Here is a 22,951-nt window from a genome sequence, read left to right as displayed (position 1 = left end):
GGCGAGGCAGGATTGCAGAGCCGAGGGTGCTCTCCTCCGCAGGCTTCCTCCCCTGCCCTTGAGCGTGTCACTGCCTGCCTTTATTTCCCCTCCAGCCTTTTGTGTGCTGGAGCACGACAATCGGCCACTGCCATTGCAGGGATCCGGGAATTGCACTTCCCAAAATAGTCACTGCTGCGGGAATTCCCTTCTCCCTCCCCTCTCTGCTTGATCACCTAGGTCTCTTGTTCATCTGGGCTTTCTGTGGACACAAACACTGGCTTTTCCTGGGAGCAGGGCAGGAATAGCCAGCTGAAATCTTGAGATGCAGCTCTAACACATCAACAGAGACATCCCTGATTTGTGGATAACTTCCCTCCCTACAAGGAGCTTTATCCAAACCCCACTGATTTTAAGACAAGAGAATTATGTTCTTCATTAATTTAGAGTCTGAGCCCTCTAGATTTAAAAGATCATTGAAGAAATACCAACTATTTTCCAATCCCTTTATTCCTTCTTGTGATAATAAATCTTGTGCTTTTCTGCCAGAGAACAAATAAACAGGGGAGTTTCCCAAGAGCTGAAGCCTTACTGGGATCTTAAAACCAAATCAAGTTTTCCACAAGGTAGGAGAAATATCACCAACTTCTCCAGGGGATCCTGGCTATGGGGAGGTGGACCCCAGCCCTGTGGGTGTCCTCCCTCTTGTGTGGTCCAGCAAAAAGCTTCTAAGTCAATCAAAGTTGAAATGAAATTTAAACAATTAAATTTGTAGATTGAATGAAGCGGGGTAATGGTGCCTCTTGTCTCCTCTTCCTTTAGCTCCAAACATTCCATCCACAGGTAAACTGTTGGCAAAAAAATACCAATGGACACTAGAGGACTGACAGGAGTATTCTTTGGCCTTTTTGTCTGCTAAAATAGATTTTTTTCAGTTTTAATAAATTTCACAGTGAGGTGCATTCCCAATGAATCCAGGACTCTGCTATAATAATTAAAATCCACAGGGTCTGAAGGTTTGAGGAACAAGTTGGGAAGACCCCAGGACACTTTGGCATTCCTTTGGATTTAATAAGTGGGCAGGCAGGGATGATGGACAATGTCTGATTATCTGTGCCTGATATTTGAACCCACATTTGTCCTAAAACTCAGCAACTCCAACCTTGAGGAGACCAATTTATTTCTGCATGGTGCAGAACTATTGGAGAGTAGCTGTTCCTTGGGGAGCAAAATAGAGATGGAGGGGGGAGCAGAGTCCTGCCAAAGGTTGTGAGGGCTTAGGAAAGGTCTGGTGCCATTCACAGCCTATGCCTGGCTGGTGTTTTATATTCCTGCTCGTGTTTGGTGTCAGCTGCAGCCCAGCTGAACATCACCTGTGCACTGCCCATAGCGCAGCCCAGGGACTGCAGAGTTCTGAACAGGGCAGGCGGCTCATGTCTGGTATTGGAGCCCAGAAACCTGGGATTTTTGAGCTTTCTGTGCTTTCTGACACTGACCCCCTGGAGAACACTGCTTTTGACCTCAGGCCTTGGAGAAGGATTCCAAATTTGAGTGATGGAGTTAAAGCCATGGGTGTGTAGTTAAATAGGAGTGTGTGATTTCACATGGTGAAGGGTTTGGAATTTGGGGTTTTTATAATATAGTGATAGGTATGGGACAGGATGGAGGATTTTGGGTGTCCTTCCTCTCCATGGTTTCAGGCAGTAGTTTCTGGTTGGACAGTCAGTGCTGCACTGAGGGTCACAGCAGTTTGGTTATTGGGTCAAAAGTATCAATAATACAGGTGTTAATTCTCTATTGGACTGTTCAGCTTTAACAGACCTTGTAGCAGCTGGGCTCATCTCCATTTTGCTCACTTTTAGCTGGTGGCTGGAAGTGTTGATGAACTCTCTGTACTTTAGATAAGATTTAATGAACATCCAACCCAAACATGAGAAAATTAATCTCCTTCATGTTTTTAATCCTGGCTCTGAGTGAAGACAGAAGAAACTTCAGACAAACCACTAATTAAGTGGTGCAGTTACCACATTTACAGCCTGGGACATCATCCCTTCCTGTCTGCAGTGGTTCCAGCAAAATATAGGCAAAATGGGGGTATCCAAACCCCAAAGAGCCAGGTTATGAAAACACAGGGGCCTTTGGTAATTTGTGGCATTTTCTCTTGGTGCAGCTACCACCCCTGCACAATTAAGCAGCAGGTGGCCCAAATACTCGAGGACACAAGCCCAGGAACTCCAACCCATGCTTTGATCTAGCTTTAAACCGGCCTCTCTCTTCAGTCCTTGAGTTCACTTTCTCTTAAAATTAGGAGGGGCTTAAAGGCTGTGCTAATTAGCATGGACCCATGACTGCTGTGCAAAGTACAGACTGAAGGGACTGTGCTTCCACCAAACCACAGCTCCGTTGGCCTCAGCTGCAGGGAATTAAGATTATTCTCCTGAAGAAGGGGTAAAATCCTGCCCTGAATCAGGGCAAACTGCCTAGTTCCGAAATACCAACATTCTAAGCTCTTAAAGTGCTGCTGTTGAGGGCTCTTGCTGCATTTTCTCTTTCTGCTGGACACCAGGAAGGGAATTCAGCACAGACAGAGCTCTGTATGTATGGCTTTGGCTGCCTGCAATTGAATCCTGCTCTGCTACCTGGCAGCATCCTCTGGGCTGTGCTTGCTGAGATGTGGAGGCTGCTTGAGCATTCCCAGGATCCATGAGCACTTTGAAAGCTGTAACTAAGTAATGAATAAAAGCAGAGCAGTGGAAGGCTAAGGCTCAGCTCTGCCGCTCCGGATCTCGGTGGGATCGAGCCTCTAGAAGCTGCCTGCAGGATTTTTCCCCGATTCCAGCCGGGCTGGGCGGTCCCGGGGGCGGTGCCGGCCATCCCTCGCCTTCCCCTCGGTCTGGGCGGCGCTGGGAGCTGCTGGTGCGGGGATTGCTGGCGGTAAGGAGCGGGGGTGGCTGCGGGGAGAAGGCTCCTCCGAGGGAAAGAAAACACCAGGGGTGTTTCTCTAGAAAGCAGCGCTGCTGTTCCTCCGGCCTTGAGCTGGTTGAGCATCTCCTCCTGGATGAAGGCAGAATAACCTTTCTCTCCCGGTGTTTGTGTACTGGGTGCGGGCACAGCAGCGGGTGTTTATCCCCGAGAAAGGGGCACGGAGCCCTCCTGGCAGTGCCTGCAGCGGGTGCCGAGCCCCGGGCGCTGCCGCTGCCTCGCACAGCGCCTGCCCGGGCACTCGCACCAACAGGATGGGGCCGGGAGCCTTCCGGGGCGGCGCGATGGGCCCGGGCTGGGCGGCGGCAGCGCCCGGGGCTGCGGGCAAGGAGCGGGGAGCGGGGCTGCCCCGGCTCCACGGTGGAGTTGTGACTGGAAAAAAAAAAAAAAAGAAAAAGCAAAAAAATCCAATCAACAAACCCGCTCCCCCATGTTTTACTCGTAGCTTTTCTGCTTCGCTGCTCGGTGAATCATTTGAGAAAACAGCGCGGTGGGTGGGGGAAGCACAGGACTTAAAGAGGAGTGTGTAAAAACCTGGAAAGCTTTTCCTGTCGGACGCAGCTGGTTTGCTGCTGTGATTAGCTCGGGGTTGTGGGAGGGATTCCTGGAGAGCAGGAATTGCCGCTCCCTTGCGGGAGCCTCACGGGCAAAGTCCTCGCGGTGGCCCCGCAGGGAGCTGAAGGTGCAGTGCCCGCGGTCCCTGCGCCAACCCCGGCTCGCCTCCTCCCAGGGTGCCCGCTCAGCCAAGCATGGCCACCCAGATGTTCGAGGGAAAAGGGCATGCGGCCGTCTACCAGAAATACAGGTTTGCACCGGGAAAAGAGCTCAAGCAGACCATCCTCTCCTACCTGCAGGAAAAGGTGAGCGGGGTGTGGCCAGGTTAGAGAAAAAATCCAAGGAGTATTTAATTGTGGGTGGCAGTGTTTACCTTGCTGGGAGTGTCCCCTTGGTTGGTGCCTCAGGGAAAGATAGAGCAGCGGGCCTTAAGGCCAGCTGGGGGCACAGAAGAGGCTTTCTCCAGGTTCTGCCAGGGATGTTCCTGAGTGGGTGCTGGGGGAAGGGATGGGGTAAAAGCCCAGGAATTGGGTGGCTGCCCACTGAACACATATCCACTCCTCCCTGCAGAAGGCAATCCCTGCGGAGCTGGCGGTGGATGTGGGCTGTGGGTCTGGACAAGGCACCGAGTTCCTTGGGGAGCACTTCAAGAAAGTGGTGGGCACGGACATCAGCGAAGCACAGATCCAGGAGGCCAAGGAGACCCCTGGCATGCCCAACATCTCCTACCTGTGAGTGTCAGGACAGCAGGCTCAGCCAAGGGCACAGTTCAGGTCCTCGTGTGGAGTGGTGGTTTGTGAGTGTGAGTGCTGCCAGAGCCAGCTGGCACCAAAGATTGCATGGGATGGAATTACTGTGTGAACAAGCGTTACCCTAGACCTGCAGGAGCTGTGGCCCCTCTCTGTAATTGCCATGCCGTGACCCATGGCTGTCTCCCCTGGCCCTCGCAGCGTGTGCCCTGCGGAGGAGCTGCCGCTGCAGGACGGCTCGGTGGATGTCCTGACGTCGTTCACGGCCGCGCACTGGTTCGACATCGGCCGGTTCATGAAGGAGGCCGAGCGCGTGCTGAGGCCGGGCGGCTGCGTGGCCATCAGCACCTACACCGTGGACATGAGCCTGCGCTACGGAGACTGCTCCGAAAAACTCACCAAAGTCTTCAGGGAGGTCAGCTGGCACAACCTCAACCTGGGGGGAAGCGTCTGGCACTGGGAGGGAATGGGGCTGAGGGGTATGGTAAGAGGAATCCTCATGCAGAACAAGGCAAAGGGATGGGTAAATGCAGGAATAAGGCTGAGGCTGGAATCACGAGGGACATAGGGCAGACTGGTGGGGGTGAGAAGGGTGCCAGGGCAGATCTGGGAGCTGGTATTGTCCAGGAGACTTTTCCTGTTGCCCTGCTCACAGTGAAAAGAATGGGAAGTAGAAGCTATTGGGAATAAGTCCTTTTTTGAGAAATCTTTCTGGACGGAAGGTATTTTAACAATTGGATAAAAGGAGGCTTTCCACTATGAGTAAGAACTGTGTAGGGAGGACAGGAGCCTTATTTCTATAACAGGATCCTTGAATTCTTGACATTAAGCAAGATTTTGGTGTATTTTAATGCAACAAGTCTTTAGAAAAAAAAAAGGACATATGAATGTATCAGATGCCGGCCCAAACCCAAGTTCAGTGGCGTCTGAGAACTTCAAGTGGTTTTGTGTTTGTTTTTAATACACCGTCTTTACAGTGCTGGGACCAGATTTTAAAACACTCACACGATAGACTAAAATATGTTGTGGACAACTACAAAATGATCTTTGAGGCCTTGCCATTCCCAGACAAGAAGAGGTGAGCAGAACCACCTTTGATGGTGGCAGATATTTTATCCACCACCATGTCAGGCTGTGTTCCCCTGCCTTTGAGATTTAACTTGCCAATGCTCCTTTCTTGCCCATGTCTCTTGCAGAGTCACTGATATCTACGACCCAATTCCCATGAGTGTTGAGGGTGTGGTTGGTTACATGGAGTCTACCTCTTCCTATCAAACCTTTAAGAAGAGTGACCCTAAAACTGCAACATCCCTCCTCCAAGAGACTGAAAAGAGGTGAGAACACTGCAGGATGTGGAGGACCTGTCCTATACAGTGCATGCAGAGGGGGGTTGTGCAGACTCCTTCAAACTACAAGTGCAGGGAAGTGCTCCCTCCTTTCCCCCAGGGGTGGACACCTGTCAGAGGTTAAACAGCAGATCCTTACATTTTAAGCCTGTAGCAATAGGATGTGCTTCCACCAATGTATCCATGAAACCTCTGACATGAGACTAATCTGAGTTTCTTTACCTTGGTTTTACCTGGCAAAAGGCATGAATGAAAAATATTGGTGGCTGCATCTTCACCATCTGTTTCAGCCCCAACAAGGGCCTGCTGATTCATTCACTGACCAGAAGAGCCCTTGTGCAGCAGCTAGAAGCATTTGCCATCTCACCTCTGTGCTGTGGGTGGAAGAGATCTGTCTCTGGTTGTGGGCAGGGTGAGACCCTTCCTCTGCTTGTCCTTTCAGGATGCTGGAGACAATGGGAGTTTCCTCTCGTGAGACCCCAGTGGAGTTCTGGGTGAGGCACGTCTGCGTGCTGGGCTGCAAGGGACGCTGAGAGAGCAAACCCTTCTCCTGACCTGGTGCTACAATGGAAGGAGGTGGATTGCCTCCTAAAAGCCTGCTTGTAGCTGCTCTTACTCCTTGGGAATACTGATGCTGATTGTGCTGATTGAAATTTTGGTCTCCTGTGGAAAGCAGATGGGGATTTTATGCCCCTCAGGTTCCTGTCCACCTTGGTCCTGGAGCCTGCCTGGTGCTACTCCCTTGGCACTCGAGGTGTCCCATTGTGGGCACATAATAATGTGGGAAAAGAATCACGACAGCTGAGAAACTCACTGCATTTCTAATACAATTAATAATAATTAAAAATCAAGCCAAAAAAATGTTGCCTGTGCTTCCTGTTTTACAAAGAGGGTGTGGAGCACCCACTGGCCTGGGAATAACTGTGCTACATTGACACTGAGTGTCCTGATGCCCTCAATGCCCCTCTGCTCTGTGGGCAATGTGGGTTTTGGGTAGAAAGAACCATTGTCCCCTTTCCCTGTCCTGGCTAAGCAAGGAGCTGTGCCCTGTCTTTGCAGGGTGCCCTGGAAAGGGGCTGTTCTCACCCACAGTGTGCCCCCATCCCTTGCCTTGCTGGCTGGTGCAGGTATCAGCAGTGCCTTGGCCCCAGTGAGGCCCCTCAGAACAGCTCAGGGGCCTTTATGGGATCACTGCTGAAGGAAAGCAGGGTTGTGCCCCTATCACCCACCCACGCTGCAAAGGGAAGATTAGAGGCATTTTTTGGGAGGGGCAAGGGGAGACATGATGGCTCAAAGCTGGGCATACCCTGGTACAGGTCACCTCCTGTTTGCCTTCTGGATATTTCAAGTCCAGACTCACACTGTGCAGGGATCTTTCCCTTTCCTGTAATTCCTATCCTTGGCAAGAAAGCTTCCCTGCCACCATGGGAAGGGCCGTGCCTGCTCTCTGTTCTACGTCAGTGCATTATTAGAAAAGGTGAAATGCCACCTCTGCTCCCAGCCCTAGAGCGTGCACCTGGAGGGGCTGAGGGGGGCTGGAGGTACCTCTGCTGAGGTCCTGGGCTCTCAGGCTCCTGACTGAGCCCTCAGCTTGCCCAGGGTGGGGAGCCAAGGCTTTGCCCCCACTTTTCCCCCAGGAGGGTGGTGAGATCTCAGGAGGGCAGCTATGGCGTGGGGAGCACATGATGGGTGGGAGGCTGGTTTCTGTGTCCACAGCCAGGTGCTGGAGCAGCAATGCTGGATCAGGCCCTGCTGCCACTGGCTGCAGGTTGGGTTTGGGCCAGCAGCAGCTCTCAGGCCTCCCTTGCTGGGTGAGCACGAGGGGTCTCTCCTGCCTGGGATAGCACTGGGTGGCACCACTACTGTGATGTCCATGGTCTCTCTGGCTGCCTGGGCCAGGGAAGCCCACAGCTCTGCTGGCAGGGCCTGTCCTTGTCAGGTGCATCCCTGTGGACAGTCCAGGGCATGGAGGGGTTCCCCAGGAGGCAGCATCCCATGTCCCTACAGTACTGGCAAAAAGTGTTTGGGGTTTTTCCTCACTTCAAATTTAAAACAAGTTGAAGTCTGCTTGCTAATTACATCTGTAATTTAATTTGAAATCACTTCCCTGCCTGCACCATAGGGCCATGACTGAACAGCAGGGATTGGATTAATTGCATCACCACCATGCAGGGTGGTGCAGCAGAGCAGCACCAGCCATTGCAGTGCCTGCTGCAGCTCACATGTGCAGAGAGGGCTCTGGGGATGGGGTGGGGCTGGGGGCACTTTGGTGACACCAAGACCCTGGGCTGGCAGGGACAGGTCTGGTGATGGCTGATGAGCAGAGCCCACCTACTGCCCCCTGTTCCTGGCACCATGGGGCCATGGGCAGGGCTCCCACACGTCACCAAGGGGTTTATTTTAAAGTTCCCTCTTTTGGGGGCCATGCTTTCTGTTCTTTCTGTCTTCTCTACTCAGACTAGTCAGGTTAGCAGGAGTCACTTCCTCCCAGACTACCCACTGACTGGGGTCAGGAGCCATCTGGGCTCATCCTGACCCACTGTAGTGCCGTGGCTTGTGGCAAACACCTTTCCCACGCTTGTGCCATGCAGGAGCCCATGAGTCACCACAGAGAGATTACCTCACCCACTGCTGACGCCAGCCCTATCCACAGTCAGGTTTCACTTTTGTTCTCGCACCTGGAAATCCCACACACCTGGAATTTCTTGCTCCAATCAAGCCTGAGTGGCTCCAGCCTCCAGGCTGGGTGAACCCAAGGAAGGGGCTCCATCATCACCATCTGTGCTGCTCTCCTGGCACAGCACCATCAGCAGCTGGGAGTGGAATGATGGTTGTGATGGGTCCCCGATGTCCCCAGCCCATGCTGGCTTTGGGAAAGTCTCCATTGCCAGGGACAGCTGGCACTGGCACAGTTTGGAGGAGCTGTGGCAGATGCAGCCATGCTTTGCTGGCTGGCCTATGGTGGTGTGATATTGCTGGGCACGACACACACCCCAAAGCCTGGGATGGCAACACCCCATCCATTAAGAAAAAGCCCTGACTGCTGCTCAGCCAGGCCCCTGGGGGCTCAGCTGTGGCTGGGGGTGGCACAAATATCTGAGCAGGGTGTCCAGGAAAGATCCTCATCCCTCCTTCCCAGCTACCACAAGTGCTGGGGGCTGCACTCACAGCCCAGCTTCACCCCGCAGCTTTGACTTTTCTTAATTTCCTTTTCATGTGTGAAGAGGTGAGGTTTCACTTTACTTCTCCAAACAGAAATGACAGCTGGGAGAGAGAAGCCCCAGCGATGGGAAACAGGAGCCCAAGCTGTCCCACGAGATGCGATGCTGCTCTGTGACCCGACTGGTGACACGAAAGTGGCTCAGCAGGGATCAGAGCTGTGGGACTGTGGTTGGATCACCCTCTCTCACTGGGGGCCACATTTATTGTACATCTGGTGGGATTTTCTGCTAAGGTCCCTCTATTCCAGCTGAACTGTGGCCCCCACATGGCCCCAAATGGACTTACTGACATTGGTTTGGACTTGTATTTCAGAGCTGTATTGATCATGAACTTTGTTGCGTTAAATAAAAATTAATCTCTTGTGGGTTTCTTTAATGGGAGAGAAAGGAAAGATGGAGCCATTGTCCTGTTCACCGAAAGGGCAGACAAGGGACCCCAGCCCACACCAGGGCTCAGGCTTTAAATGACTGACCTCCCTTAACCTGCTGCTGTGAGGGAGGCTGGTGCAGGAGCCTGGGTGGCAGCCTGGCCCAGTGGCCACATTCATGACTGGGAAACTTGAGCCCACCACACTCTGGGGCTTTAGCACCACGTTTTGCTGTCCTGGCTCTTCTCCAAGCTGTGTCTGCATCCAATTTGGACAAAGTGGAATGAGCCACTGTCCAGTCCATGCTGCCCCTTCCCATTCTTCACCTCTGCTGTGGTTTTCCAGGAAAGCACTCTGGGATGCAGCTGGAGCAGGGCTCAAGAAGGGCTGGATGGACCCTGTGAGTCAACAGCTGGTCCTGCTCAAACTCTTCATTAATGATCTGGGTGATGAGGCCCAGGGGACCCTTGCTGTACCAAGCTCAGTGGTGATACCAAACTGGGAGAAGTGGATGACCCAGCAGGGGATTGGGGCACTGTCCACAGGGACCTCAACAAGCTGGAGAAACAGGCTGATGGGAACTTCTGGAGCTCAAGTGTTTCTAGAAGGCCAAGGAAGGTGATTCCTTCCCTTTTCTCAGCACTGCTGAGGCCACCCCTGAAGTGCTGGGTCCAGTTTTGGGCTCCTCAGTGGGAGAGAGACGTGGCAGGGGCTGGAGGGAGTCCAACCCAGGTCATGGAGATGATAGACAGGAACATGTCTCCCACAAGAAAAGGCTGAGAAAGGAGGCTCAGGGGCTCATGGTGCTGTGACAGCACAGGCTGAACCAGGGAAAGTCCATCTGAACACAAGAAAAATAGAGAGGCTGTGAAGTGCCCACTCCATCCCTGGAGATGCCCAAAACTGGTCACTGCCCTGGGCAGCCCGTGCCAGCTGATCCTGCCAAAGCAAGGGCTGGACTGGATGATGTGGAGATGTCCCAGCTCACCTGCATGCCCACATCCATGGCACTCTGCTCACCCACACGTGTACCTTTACACATGCGTCCACAAGAACTTTTCTCCTTTTCTTGGACTCTTTGAAATCAGCACTTCAGTTCCAAATAAGAACATTAAAAATTGGCTCCTCCTGGAGTGCTCTGTAGCCACTGTGCAAGGCCCTGCATTTATGAACTTTACTTTCTAACTGTCTTTGCTTCTTGGACCCAGGTATTGCCCTATTTTTTTTATATTAATATATATATATATATATATATATATATATATATATATATATATATATATATAACTCTCTCTCTCAGCAGAGGGATGTCAATATGCCCTTCTTGTGTCTCCAGGCTGAACAGGGGCTAAACATTGAAACCCCAGCCAGTTTCAGTGGCTTGTAGGGTAGCAGCCCTGCTCATCTTCATCTCCTTCCACAACTCTCTGTCCCACCTGGAAAAATTCATGTGGAAGTGCTTCTGTTCTCACCTTTTTCCCTGCTTTGGTGGTGAGCCTGGTCCCCAGTATAACACAGCCATAAAAGCTTATGCCTGCAGCCTGGACTGTGCAGTGCCCACCCTTGGCTGCTGCTTATGCCCCCTTCCTGCCATTCCCCAGGACCTTTTCCGTGGGAATTCCTGCTGCCACTCAGGAGGCAGAACCCTTCTGTCCCCTGTGAACTTGTCCCAAGGTGTGTCCCGCAGCTCTCAGCATGGGGTGGGGCTGGGCCATGCTGGTGCTCCCCCCCTTTGCCAGCCACAGCCTGGCAGCAGCATCCCCCCAGCCCCAGCATCCCCAGCATCCCCAGCATCCCCAGCATCCTGGGCTGAGGCAGAGCAGGCAGCAGGGATGGAGGCAGCAGGGCAGGTAACCCAGGGGAGATTCCCTACACCACTTTCATTTTCTTGTTTCCAGCTGTACCAGCCCTGGGTTTTCCTATGAATATGAAAGCACCAGGCAGGGATAAAAAGCTGGAGATGGAGCAGCACGGCGTGCCTTGACCAGCTCAGAAGCTCCACATCTGAACAAGCTCTCTGTGGCACCTGTTGGGCACCTCTGCATCTGAAATTTAGCGAATCCTGCACGGAGTCCTGCTGTTCATCCTCTCTGGGATCTTCCAGCCCAGCCTCCTCACCCCATCGTTATCCATCGCTGACTGTCAAGCCTTCATTGCCAAAATGTCGTGCCTGAGCCTCACCCCACTGCTGGTGCTGGCGCTGGTGCTGGGGGTCAGCCTGGGGGCTGCCTTTCCCCATGACGCCCTGAGGAAGGGCTGCAGGCTCTCCAAGTACCAGAACATTGCACACGAGGAGCAGAAGGCTGTGGACAAGATAAGACAAGAGTTTGTGAGTACTGCTGGCAACAGGGGGCTGTGGGCTGGCGGGGGGTGAGGCAGAGGGGATACTAAATTCAAGACCTGAGTGACAAGGTGCATGTTTTCTGCAGCACTTTGGGGATCAGGAAGATGTTTTCCAAGGGTATATAGGGACATGAAGGATGCTGAGCCAAATTTCATCCTGGTTTCATACCACTCAAGGCTGGCTGGGGTTGTACAACATTGCCAGAAGTCAGGATGAGAGTTTTTCAGTCTCTCTCTTGGTTTATGCCTGCAGAGGAACAACCCCAAATGCAACACCAGGCTCTTCCACCGTAAATGGAATGCAGTGGACCTGCCGGTAAGAGTGAGGCTTTCCTATAAAAACGGGGGGGGACACCTCTCCTGTCAGCTGGTTCCACCTCCACCGCACCCCTGGGGCGGGTCTTCGAGACCCCCATCCTCCAGCCCCGGCGCTTCGGGTCCCTAACCAGGACTCTACCACCCACAGATGTCCGACCGAGTGCTGCTGGTGGCGGCCGAGCTGAACCTCACCACAGCCATGCTGGAGCTCCCCGCTGCCCCCAGCTTTGCCGAGGTGCGCCGGCGGCCCCTGGAGTTCTTCGCCCAGGCCCGGGAGGATGTGCGGGGCTGTGTGAGTGCCTCCCCCAGCCCCTGGGGGCTCCCCTGGGAGCTCCGCGGCCGCGTTGGGGGCTGCTCCTTACCCCGCTTCTCTCCCTGCAGGTGGATCCTGCTCACCAGCCCTCGGGCAGGCTGCGGCACTGGCTGCACAAGCTGCAAGTGGCCATGCGAACCGTAAGTAAAACCGGGCGGGGTGACGGCTTTGGGGGTGCCAGCTCCCACCTCATTGCTGACCCAGCCCATCTGTGTCCCCGGCGCAGGAGAGCCCCGAGAGCACGGCGTGCCTGAGAGCCACCACCATCCCGTACGTCCTGCAGGTGCTGAACGACCTGCGCTGCGCCGCGCTGCACGACAAGTGCTGAAGCACCGCCCCGGGAACCGGGACAAACCTCCGCGCCCGCTGTTACTGCCCATTGCACCCATTGAACCCCTCTCCTCACTCCGGCGAGCTCAGGACACAATGTTTTTATTTTCTTCACCCCCCCCCGCCCTTAAATTATTGGCGAAGTAATGCCCTTCCTGACAGAACGTGAATATGCGTTTATTTTTCTAGTTCTGGAAATGTTTTTAAGGAAATCTATTTTTTTACCTGCTATTTATTAAAGAGTATATTCTGCATACTTGCCCGCGTAAATTATTTCCTTATGTGCTATTTAATGTGAAAACTAAAGTGGTTAACTGAACTACCTTAAGCAGATAAGCTGTGCGCCTGAACCTCCTTTCAAGGATATTGCCCCAAACGAACGTCGTTTAATCCGGGGACAGGGAGAGGGCAAAAAAACCTGGATGATGTTTTCTTTAATAGATTCTGTCAAACCCCTCGGTTACAACCCATGTACTGCTACGTCAGGAGCAGCACCCGAGGCAATGAAAATCCAGAGGGAAACGCCCTCGGGTTGACACCTCCCGAAGGCGGGGAAAGCCCCGAAGGTGTGTTCGGAATTCCCGGTGGAATGCGGGTTTTGGCCGCATCTCCCGATAATCCTTTGCTGTGTGAGCCCGGGCTGGCCACCAACAGCTCCTCACGCCCTGGCCCCATTTCACCCCTCACTTCTGACCGCTTTCTGCAGAAATCCCTCTGTGGGACGAGGATGTTTTTAGGACATTTCTGTCCAAAGCTGCCGTGCTGCGTTATCCAAACAACACACGGATCTGGAGAGAAAAGCTTGAGGAGGGAAAAAAGGGCTCTAAGCAGCAGTTCTGTGATTATATATATATATATATATAAATAACTAGATTGCAGTAAGCTCAGTTGCAGTTTCTTTTTGGGGAAGTATCATTGGTGTCATTGCAGTGAATGTTTAGGATGCAGTGAGTATTTCAGGATCTGTATCCCAAATTTCCCTTGGGGCAGGTCTGTAGCTTTCCCTTACCAAACCTTCTAACCTGGATGCTGCTTTAATGGCTGAGTTTTGGTTCCCTTATTTAGCGGAAACTACCAAATGGAAGAACTTAAGTTTATGCACCTATTATACAGATAGGAGGGCTGATTTAACAGAACTGTGAAAATTTCTTAAGTTTTTGGGCAGTCTAGTTACAATACCCAAGTATTCACTCTCCATTACAAAATGCACTCTTACTATCATTTTTTGCATAGATTCTATCTGACGGACTTGTGCTTCTATATGCTTGAAATTTCATTTGATTGACTATTGCACATTGATATTATTGACGTATTGACTGACTATTCCATCTCCTTCACTAGTCTTCTAGTCTTCAGGTGCTGCAAAATTGTTGATTAATTTAAGCAGGAGCCAAATGAAATGTTTCAGCCTGGTTATAAGCTCTGCTCCTGAAATCACCCTGAAAATTGCTGGTTTTTCTCCCTCCTGGTGTGCTGCTATTTGCCATAGGCTCAGCGTAATTTATATTGCGGCTGAATCACCCCCAGTAAAAGAACAGAATTTATTGGAAATGGCTCGCCAGGAAGGTGGTGGGCTTACCATCCCTGAAAGTGTTTACGGAACGACTGGACGCGGCACTGGGTGCCACGGTGAAGATCCATCAAAGGTTGGGACTCGGTGATCTCAAAGGTCTTTCCTAACTTTAATGATTCAAAGGTGAGAAAATTCGGCCGGGGGACAGATAATTCCAACAACATCAATCCCCCTGAGGCGCTGAGGGAGCGCCCCAATATGGCGGCGCTGCCTGAGGGGAACCCCTCAGCAGCGCCCCAACATGGCGCCGCCCTCTCGGCGGGAAACGGCCTCCCCGCCGCCCCCGCCAAACTCTCGCGAGATCCCGGCGGCGGCGCTTCCCGGCCCCACCTTTGCTCTCGCGAGATCTTCGCTGAGGGACGAGGAGGAGGAGGAAGAGGAAGGAAGGAGGAGCCGCCACTGCCGCTCCCCCGGGCCGGCGCCGGGGATGGTGTTGGCCGCGGCAGCCGGGCCCTGACGCCGCGCTCAGGTAGGTGCGGGCTTCCCCCTTCCCTCAACCCCCTGCTCGGGCCTGGCCGCTCCGGCTGTCCCCACATCTGCCGGCCCGCCAGGCCTCGGCTCCCCGGGCCCGCTCTCCCACAGCCCCCGTGCCTTGCAGGGCGGCTGCGGCTTCCCTGCGCCTTCCCGGCTCCCGGGGCAGCTGGAGAATTCCCCGCACTCTCGCTCCCTTTCTTAGAAATAAGCACAACACTTCCTCCTCTGTCTGCTCGGCAAAGCTTTACTTGCGATCTGTGAGTGCTTTCTTGCTGTGTTTCAGCCGGAGCTGAGTAATTTCTTTTCCAGACTGGTCACGCTCCTCTTGGTTGTCTAAGACAAATTGTAAAGGTATTTAGGCATTTAATGCCCATCGAGGCTGAATTTATTTGGAATCAGAACCTAAAAGATGAGGATATTTTTGGTCTGCAGTTTACAGTTCTCTTCCTTTTTTTTCTCTACTGTTTTAATTTATGCCCGCGTTTATTACTTTTCAAATCCCCTATTCCCCCCCCGTTATTTTTTTTTTTTCCCAAGCAGCTGTTGTTTTTTCCTTCTGCAGGGAAAAATGGACTGTTTTGTTCTGCTTGTTCTTTCTTTCTCCGGGGCAAAACCTACAGTTTGTTTCAGTTGAGCCAGCTGGGTTTTACTTTTACCCTGAAGTGTACTTTTGATTTTAAACATACAACTTGAAGCTGACACACGCATTACTTGTCAGCGTCAGGGAGCTTGACCTTTGTGTAGCTCTCACCAGAGTTTCCCACTGCTAGGGACTGTTGTGAAATATATTATTTCCTTTTTTTTTTTTTTTTTTTTTTTTTTTAAGCTTTGTTGCTGGCTTTTTGGTTAAGCTCTTTTCAACCTCCAAGTGAAGATTATACTCTGGCTTTTTGCATTTTCCACCCCCTTTATTTAGTTGCATTAATTCATATGGCTTAAAGAATAACCTGTTCTCCTACTGTTTTAGCTGTTGGGGGGTTTTGTCAGCGTTGGTTTTAGCCAAAATGTTGAAGAAGGAGGAGTTGCCTTCAGCTCGGAGGAGAGTCAAAACATATCAAGCCATGACAGACTGGATGTTTTAGCTTCATGACTTTGGCATTCTGGCCACCTTTTACTGCAATCAATTTATTAGTGCAGTTATTTTGTAGAGTGGATGGCTGGCACAGCCATAGCACCTCTTAATTTCAGTTATTTGTTGTGTGTGTCAGGTTTTTGCCCTGTGAGGAGTTAGAGCTGTGTAGATAATTGCAGCCTCAACTCTTTTCCTGTGCTGTAGGAGCTGTCTCAAAGCTCACTTCCTAGAGAGCTGTTCCAGGAATCCCTCCTCTTTCTCCTCTTTATTATTTTTTTTTTTTATTTGTTTTGGCCAGCCAAGAGCTGTGACTGTTGTCCTGTGAGGTGTGGAGTAGAGCAGGGATTTTCACAGCCGAGGAGCAATGAAATCGGGTTGTAAACACTGATGTAAGCCTGACCACTCTGCAAAAACTAAATTTCCTCTTGCACCTCCCTCAGTATTCCCAGCCCAAACAAGCTCATTCCTTGATGCCGAGGGCCATCCTCACCTTTAATCGCTGTGATCATTCGCTCCTTATTGCCCGAGGCTGAGCTGTTTCCCTCCCGCCGCTGGTTGTTGGTGACTGTCGCTGCCCTCCCGCTGTGTTCCAGGTGGGAAGCAGCAGTAATGCTAACGCTGGCAAGCAAGCTGAAGCGGGATGATGGTGTCAGAGGCCCCCGTGCGTCCAACCCAGCGTCTGACTCCACTCGCAGGGTGTCTGTCCGGGACAAATTACTCGTTAAAGGTGAAAGAATATATTGGGATTTACTGGTTTGGGGTGTGTGGCCAGTAAACAGCACTAAATTGTGTATAAATTCCCACAGGTATTCTTTGAATGTCTTACAGGACACTTGTTTTGATTTTCAGTATTCAGTGTTGTCCTTACTCTGTTGAAAATTAGTCCATCATCAATTAAAACGTGATAAAAAATTGCCACATAAGTGTCACTGAACGTTTAGGAGAAGAATGTCAACAGAAGTATTTTTGCCTTGGTAGGAAGGTGGTTTTTGAGCAAAGCCATAACTGCCTGTCACAGGAGAGAAACATCCTGAAAGTAACAACAGTGCTTTGGTGGTTTTAATGGCACAGGTCTTTAAAAAGATGAAAAAAAGCAATGCAGAGAGAGGTTTTTATAGGCCTGGAGTCACTAAAAGTTGAGTGTGAAGTTGTGAATAATTGTACTGCAGTGTAGTGTGATTTAGGAAGGCTGCTGAAGGTTTTTACCAGCTGGTAGAAAACAAGCCCCAAACCTACTGCTTGGCAGTTGTGGGTAAATGGGGTCGTTAATGAGACAGTAATTAAACTATTTTATAGATAAATGAGGGACAGCTCTTTCCTGCACTTCAATTTTCTTTTCTTTTTTTTTTTTTTTTTTTTTTTTTTTTGCGGCATAGATAATACTGTATTTAAAAATCCATTGACACTCACAGCTTGCAGTTACTTTGGATTTAAGCTCAGGGTCATTCCCTCTGGTAATAGTTGAGTGTCAGTGGCAAAGGGATGTGTTGTTTAGGTTGTTGCTTCTGCTGAAAATGATCAGCAGCAAATACACTGCTGTTGGTGGGTGAGCTGCCACTCTTAGGTTCACACCAGTCAGAGGAAATCCACATTTCCTGGTCTTGTTTCAGAATGTTGTGAAACCACCACAGCTGTAATTGCCTGACTGATACTACCTAACTAGCACTTACTTTTTTTTTCCAAATTAGGGTCAATTCTGTCAGATATCTGGAGCAAGGTGTCACTGCTGCCTCAGTGCACTGGGAAGTGCCTCAGCTAAACTGTATGAATGTTAAATCCACAATTTTCTCTCTGTCATCATCATTTTAAGGACAGGGAGTTTTTATATGCTTTAAACCATGATTGTGATCATTCTTACTCTTCCAATTTGGAAATCCTCATTTAACTTCAGTTCTGAGGGGGAACAATTCAGGCAGGAGAAATAAGCTCTTTAACCAGGCTAAGCTACAAAGTCAAATTACTAAATATATATAATCTGAGATTTTCCCTAACCTGCAGGTATAGATTTGAGGGGAAGATAGCAATGTGAAATAAATACTCTTCATGTGAGGTGCCAAAGAAATTTTACTCTACCCTTGGAGCAATCATGTTTTTCAAAAACCCAAGTCTGCAGGGTGGGAAAAGAATGTGATCTGTAGAAAATTAGTATTGACATTGTAATTGTAATTGCTGTGGCTGTGATGGCAAACCAGCTATCTAACTAAAACTAAGTATTTAAACCAAGTTCTAACTAAGTATTTAAAAAACTAAAAATTTAAAAATACTAAGTATTTAAACTAACCAAGTTCAAACTAAATATTGAGCAAGTCCCAGACTGACAAATGTTAAAAGCAGGTCAGTGCTCACGTGGCTCTGACAAGCATTGAGTGCTGGATCCTGATCTGATTGTGCATGGGAGTTGCATCCCTGCTGTGAAATGGGTGGTGTAGGTCACTTAAAAGAGTCACCATCAAAGGCATTGGTGAAAATGTGCCTTAATAAAAATTTGCAGAAGCACAACAAGGGTTGTTGGCAGGGTTTACACTGCTGCTTACTGCAGGGATAATACATGCAAAGGAAAAGCAAATTAGAATCAATTTAGAGTGATATATGCAGAGGCTGGAATGAAAAGAGGAAAGGGAAAAAGGTAAAGGAAGCTCTTGGTTGGGTCAGGAGGTTCAGAGTGAAATCCTTTCCTTTCTGAACTCCTCAGGGAGGACTCTCAGTGCAGCTGGACCCAGTCTGAGGCTTGGATTCAACAGTTATGTCTAAAAGATTTAGCAGAACTTAATCATGAAAGCATTTAGGTACTATATTAGTTATTAATCAGCTATAAACATAATATAGATTCAGGATAATGAGATGTGTACTATTTTATAGTGTGTTCAAGTCAATGCACACACCTACACAAAGACACACATGAATATGTAGCTATACACACAAATGTGCAAAGGTGGCACACACGTGTATGTGTACATGGGAATACACATTAAAAAATTCCTCCCCCCAGTCAATGGAATAGTCCTGTTAATCCCTTTTTGGAGGTCACTGGAATTTCAGGAAATTGAGAATGGTGCCATTTCACTCAGGCTATAATTGAGCTAAGGAATATTCCACAGCCATCAGGGAATGGATGATTATTCCTACTCCCATTTCCCACCTTGTCCAGGCAGCAGGAGTTCCTGGTACAGTTCAGGAATGCTTCAGCACTGAGCTCTTGTGCAAAGGCCAGAGCCTTTCAGAGGAATTACTGAAATTACTGAGCAGCCAGAGGTTGGGAGAGAGGATGCACCCCCACAATCATGCTGCTTTCCCAAAAGAGCTGTAGGAGCAGCTGCCAGTCTGCTGAGGATGGTTTCTGGCTGAAATGGGAGCTGGCAGGAGAAGCAGATCATTGCAGTGTACCTGCTCAAAGTGAGAGGGGAATGCAGTGGGAAAGACTTGTTTAAGCTGCTCAAGCTAAATGTAGACCATTTGTTTACAAAAGTTTATAGGATTTGCTTCAGCACTTTAAGATAGATCAGCTGCAGCAGCATCTACAATGTTGTGAGATTGAGTGGAGGTGAATTTCTGATCTAGGTCACTTAAAAATTGCAGGAACGAGTTTGAACAGGAGTGCAGAGCTAAAGGTGTGCACACAGCAGTGATGCTGCTGCAGCTGAACCAGTACCAGGGTGTAGAACTGTAACAGCTGAGCTTAGGCTGTTGTGCTGGATCCCAAAATCAGTAGGAGCCTGGAAGAATAGTTATAAGGAGAATTGTTTCTGGTGTGTAGTTTTGGTTGGAGTTGCAGATAACAGTGACAGAAAGGGGGAAAGGCTCTATCAGGTCAGTGTCCTGGCAACAAATGAGAAAATAATCTCTCCTGCATAAAAGAAGAGAAATCCTGGCTGTCAGCAGGGAGGAGGAGATGAGAAAAAGCCCAGAATGTTCTGCCAGTGGTGAAGCACCACTGTGCTCTTCCTGCTGCACAGTGAGTTTGGGATAGTTAATAAATCCTGCAGACGGATGTCTGCCAGCTTTGCTAAGGGTATTACCCAGACACAGACAGTGTCTGGTTTCTTTCTGGAGGTAAATTGCAGACAGCTTGTTTGTGTTGATAGAGAGTCCAGTCCAGGGATGTGTTGTCACACTGATAGCCCTGCAGCCCTCAGTTGTGTTGTGTCCTCTGCTGGTCAATAGATCAATGGTGTTTTGATTGAGGTGATGACCATGACCCCAGACACTGACAAATGGAGGTGATGCTTACAAACTTTTAGAGACTTGGTGTAGAACTGCATGCTGCCTGAAAATAGGAAAAATAAGTGGTAATTTAGGTATGATAGCTATTTGCACTGTGGGTGTGAAGAAACCTCTCGGTGTTTGAAGTAATGGTGTCAGACACTGACCTTGACTTTATTGGTGGATGCATGTTAAACAGGCCTTGTTCCACTTTTGGGGAAAAGCTGCTCTTAAAATACAGGTGCCCTTTGTTTGTTTTTCCTTAAGTTGTTCCTTTGACTGCTTATATCCTGCATTGTTAGAGATTCAGGTGTCAGTCATGTCTCAGGACACTTGGGTTGTTTTATGCACATGTGATGAATGGAAATCTCTCTATCACTAAAGTTTTACACATAGGGAAGTAATTCTGAATCATTTGGATATTCTCCAGCTGTAGAGAGGGTCTAGTAAAGCACAGCTTTGTTCAAAACTGTGACTCATCTGTACATCTGTTTCCACTGCATTTCCATCTAGGCTCAGTTGGAGAGTAAGGCCCCAATTCTGTAGGCCTAGTACCCAAATTAAAATCGAGCAAGCAGTACAATTGCTTCAGCAGCTTTCATTTTGTTCTGTGCTGCAGAGGCAATTTTTAATATTCTGTTCATCTCTACAGGGAACTTCATTAAGCTGGAAGCAGGGGCCACATGACTGCTCCTCCAGGATGGCAAGCATGCAGTGCTGAGCTTGAAAGGCAGATCCTTTGTGAAATTTAAAAAGGGCTGAGGACAAACCAAAGTGGTGTTTAAGATGAATATTATACAATGGAGGTGGCTGCTAAATTGAATTGAAGATAGGGAACATGCCAGGATGGCAGTAGCAGCTCATGGATCACAAAGCTGCATTTTCAGTAGTGCACAGAAACTTCATCATTCAGTTCTACATTACTACTACTGCTTGGTTTGGTTGTGGCAACTTGAAATAACTCAAAATATGTGAAAATGAGTTAACAAGGTTTATTCCTTGGTTGTCTTCAATATCTGTGGCTTTTACAGCCATGCTTATGTAACCAGAAAATATTTTATTGTAATCCTGAGAGAGTGGAAGTGGGAAGCTGATGATGAAATTGAAGTGTATATCCATTGTAACTGGAAATGAGGGAAGCCATTTATTTGCTTTCTTCAAGCTTTCAAAATACTAATATCTCTCTTCATAAAAATAGGTGAGGAAAATTGAGAGGGGAGAAAATATTTTTTTTCTTGTGCTTATACTGTACAGTTCAGAGGAGCTTAGGTAGAGAATGCTATAAAGATAGATGAATAAGAATTAGGAGGCAAACAGTATTTCTAGAATGAATAGAATATTAGCATTTGTACTTACAAAATGGAATTTTTATTAGTGTAAAGGTATTTATTTAATCCTCATCTCTAGAAGTCTTACAGAAGTGAATTAAAGAGAGACCTAAACAGGAGAGGGGGCTTTTTGAGCAAAACCAGAGAGAGGTAATACTGCTGTGGATGAGAATATTCACTTGAAGAAATAATGCTTTTATTTGGTGTACTTGAAACAAAACTCCAGCAGAAAGCATAGAGCCTGATTTTTGTGGAAGATTTAGTAAACAAAGAACTGCTAAATCCTGATTTGGGGAGGTGAGGGAGCAGAGCAGTGGGACTGTGGTGTGTGCATTGAGCATTCATAAACCTTGTACACACAGCAGGAGTGTTCCTATTTCTGTCTGGAGAACTGTCATGGGGAGGAGAGTTATTGTTTGTGAAATCATTTATAAATAACTCTGCTTGCTTGTGTTAGGCTTAGAAACAGCTCAGGAACTGTAGAGAAGAGAGAAAAGCTGAGACAATCCATTTGCATTCAGTTCTTCCAGTGTTTATGTTGGGTTTAAGTTTAAGCCCTGCCTTTTTTTCTGGTTTAAAGTAGCATTTGGAGCTGTTCAGGCAAGTGCATACTGAGTCAAGAGCAGGACACCTTGGGGTGCCCCTGCACCACATCACACAAGGTTTTGGGAGCATCAGATGGAATGTTTGGAGTTGCCTGAGCCATGGATTTTCTGGTTGTCTCATCTTAACGGTGTGAATTGAGACACAGATGCAAATTCTCCACAAAATGACCATGAGAAGTAGTTAGACTGAATTTTCTTCACTGTTTAGCTGTGACAGTCATTCCTTGAAAGAGCAGTTCAGAACAACTTCAGGTTTGTTCTTTAATTTAGTGAAGCTTTTGGAGCTCTTGGAAGTTCAGTGCATTGGAGCTCTGTGACTTCCATGCTTTGCTTGTTTACAGATCTCTGTTAAATAAGTTGGCAGCCTGCACAAAAGGTGTTTTCTTACAGAGAATGCTTGTGCCAGAGGTATTGCTTTATGCAGAAAATGTGTAAGTTAAAACATCATAATATTAATGGAGCTTGAATGCTCTGGTCAAGATGTTTGTTTTCTGACCAGCAGCATACAAAAATGCTTCTAATGGCAATGTTGTCATTACCAAAGAGACACAGAATTTGGAACACTCTCAAACACTGAGCTTTGGCCTGTTCAATGTGCTTGTTAATTGGTGAATCACCAGTGTTTGTTCGTATGGCATGATTATTACTAACATCTGTGGCCTTAACTTGATGCTGCTCTAAACCTTTAGATTATTGAACCAGATCTTTATTGGCTTTACCTTCATGAAGTTGTTTCATTCTTAGTTTCAGTGGTTTCTTGCAGAGATCATTAGGAACCTCAATTTTGGGCAATTTGCCTTTGTTTCCAAAACTTTTGTGTGGATTTATTAGCACAGCATACACACCTTCAGAGGAGGAGCACAGTGCTCCTTTCTTCTGGGTGTGAGCATTTTTTCCCCATGTTTTCACAGGTAAAACCACTCATTTTTGTGCCAAGATGGAGAGAAACATAGAAATGTGAACACATTACAGGGAATTTTCACAGTTAAAGGAACTCCAGTGATTATAAACTCTGTACTGAACCTTGCAGGAGGCAGAAGTGAGGCCCTGGCCCTTGCTGGAACTGAACGTGCTCTGCCCTTAAATGTCTCCCCTTTTTTGGGATCATGGAAAGGGCAGGTAGAATTCATTCAGCTGAACATCACACAAGCACAGAAAGCAATAAAGAAAAGCAGTCAACACATTAAAAATAATT

The 22,951-nt window shown here is 48.7% G+C and overlaps 3 protein-coding genes and 1 long non-coding RNA gene across 5 annotated transcripts in view; 2 read left to right on the top strand and 2 right to left on the bottom strand.

The window, feature by feature from the left end:
- The window catches only part of LRRFIP1 (LRR binding FLII interacting protein 1), a 278,630-nt gene that overhangs the window by 80,180 nt on the left and 175,499 nt on the right, over nt 1-22,951 (bottom strand). The window lies entirely within an intron of this gene.
- Nucleotides 2,836-6,459, top strand: LOC306804530 (putative methyltransferase). The gene is made up of 7 exons (XM_079311269.1): nt 2,836-2,913; nt 3,692-3,821; nt 4,087-4,247; nt 4,467-4,680; nt 5,243-5,343; nt 5,462-5,599; nt 6,054-6,459. Exons 2-7 carry the CDS (start codon nt 3,711-3,713, stop codon nt 6,142-6,144), a joined length of 816 nt encoding a protein of 271 aa, XP_079167395.1. The 5' UTR covers nt 2,836-2,913; nt 3,692-3,710; the 3' UTR covers nt 6,145-6,459.
- On the bottom strand, nt 11,006-14,224 carry LOC306804579. Its single transcript, XR_013774932.1, has 3 exons — nt 14,084-14,224; nt 11,601-11,853; nt 11,006-11,503 (listed from the first exon to the last, which is right to left on the bottom strand). It is a non-coding gene; the product is annotated as an uncharacterized lncRNA (long non-coding RNA).
- Nucleotides 14,317-22,951, top strand: part of UBE2F (ubiquitin conjugating enzyme E2 F (putative)) — a 53,488-nt gene continuing 44,853 nt past the window's right edge. For both annotated transcript variants that reach the window (XM_079311368.1, XM_079311369.1), the window contains exons 1-2: nt 14,317-14,546; nt 16,217-16,350. In XM_079311368.1, the coding sequence (XP_079167494.1) occupies nt 16,233-16,350 (118 nt within the window). In that variant the 5' untranslated portion in view covers nt 14,317-14,546; nt 16,217-16,232. The remainder of the gene's footprint in view (nt 14,547-16,216; nt 16,351-22,951) is intronic.

This window comes from Erithacus rubecula (assembly GCF_903797595.1).
Source record: "Erithacus rubecula genome assembly, chromosome: 8".
NCBI classification, from domain to species: domain Eukaryota; kingdom Metazoa; phylum Chordata; class Aves; order Passeriformes; family Muscicapidae; genus Erithacus; species Erithacus rubecula.
This window is presented reverse-complemented; position numbering and strand designations above follow the sequence as displayed.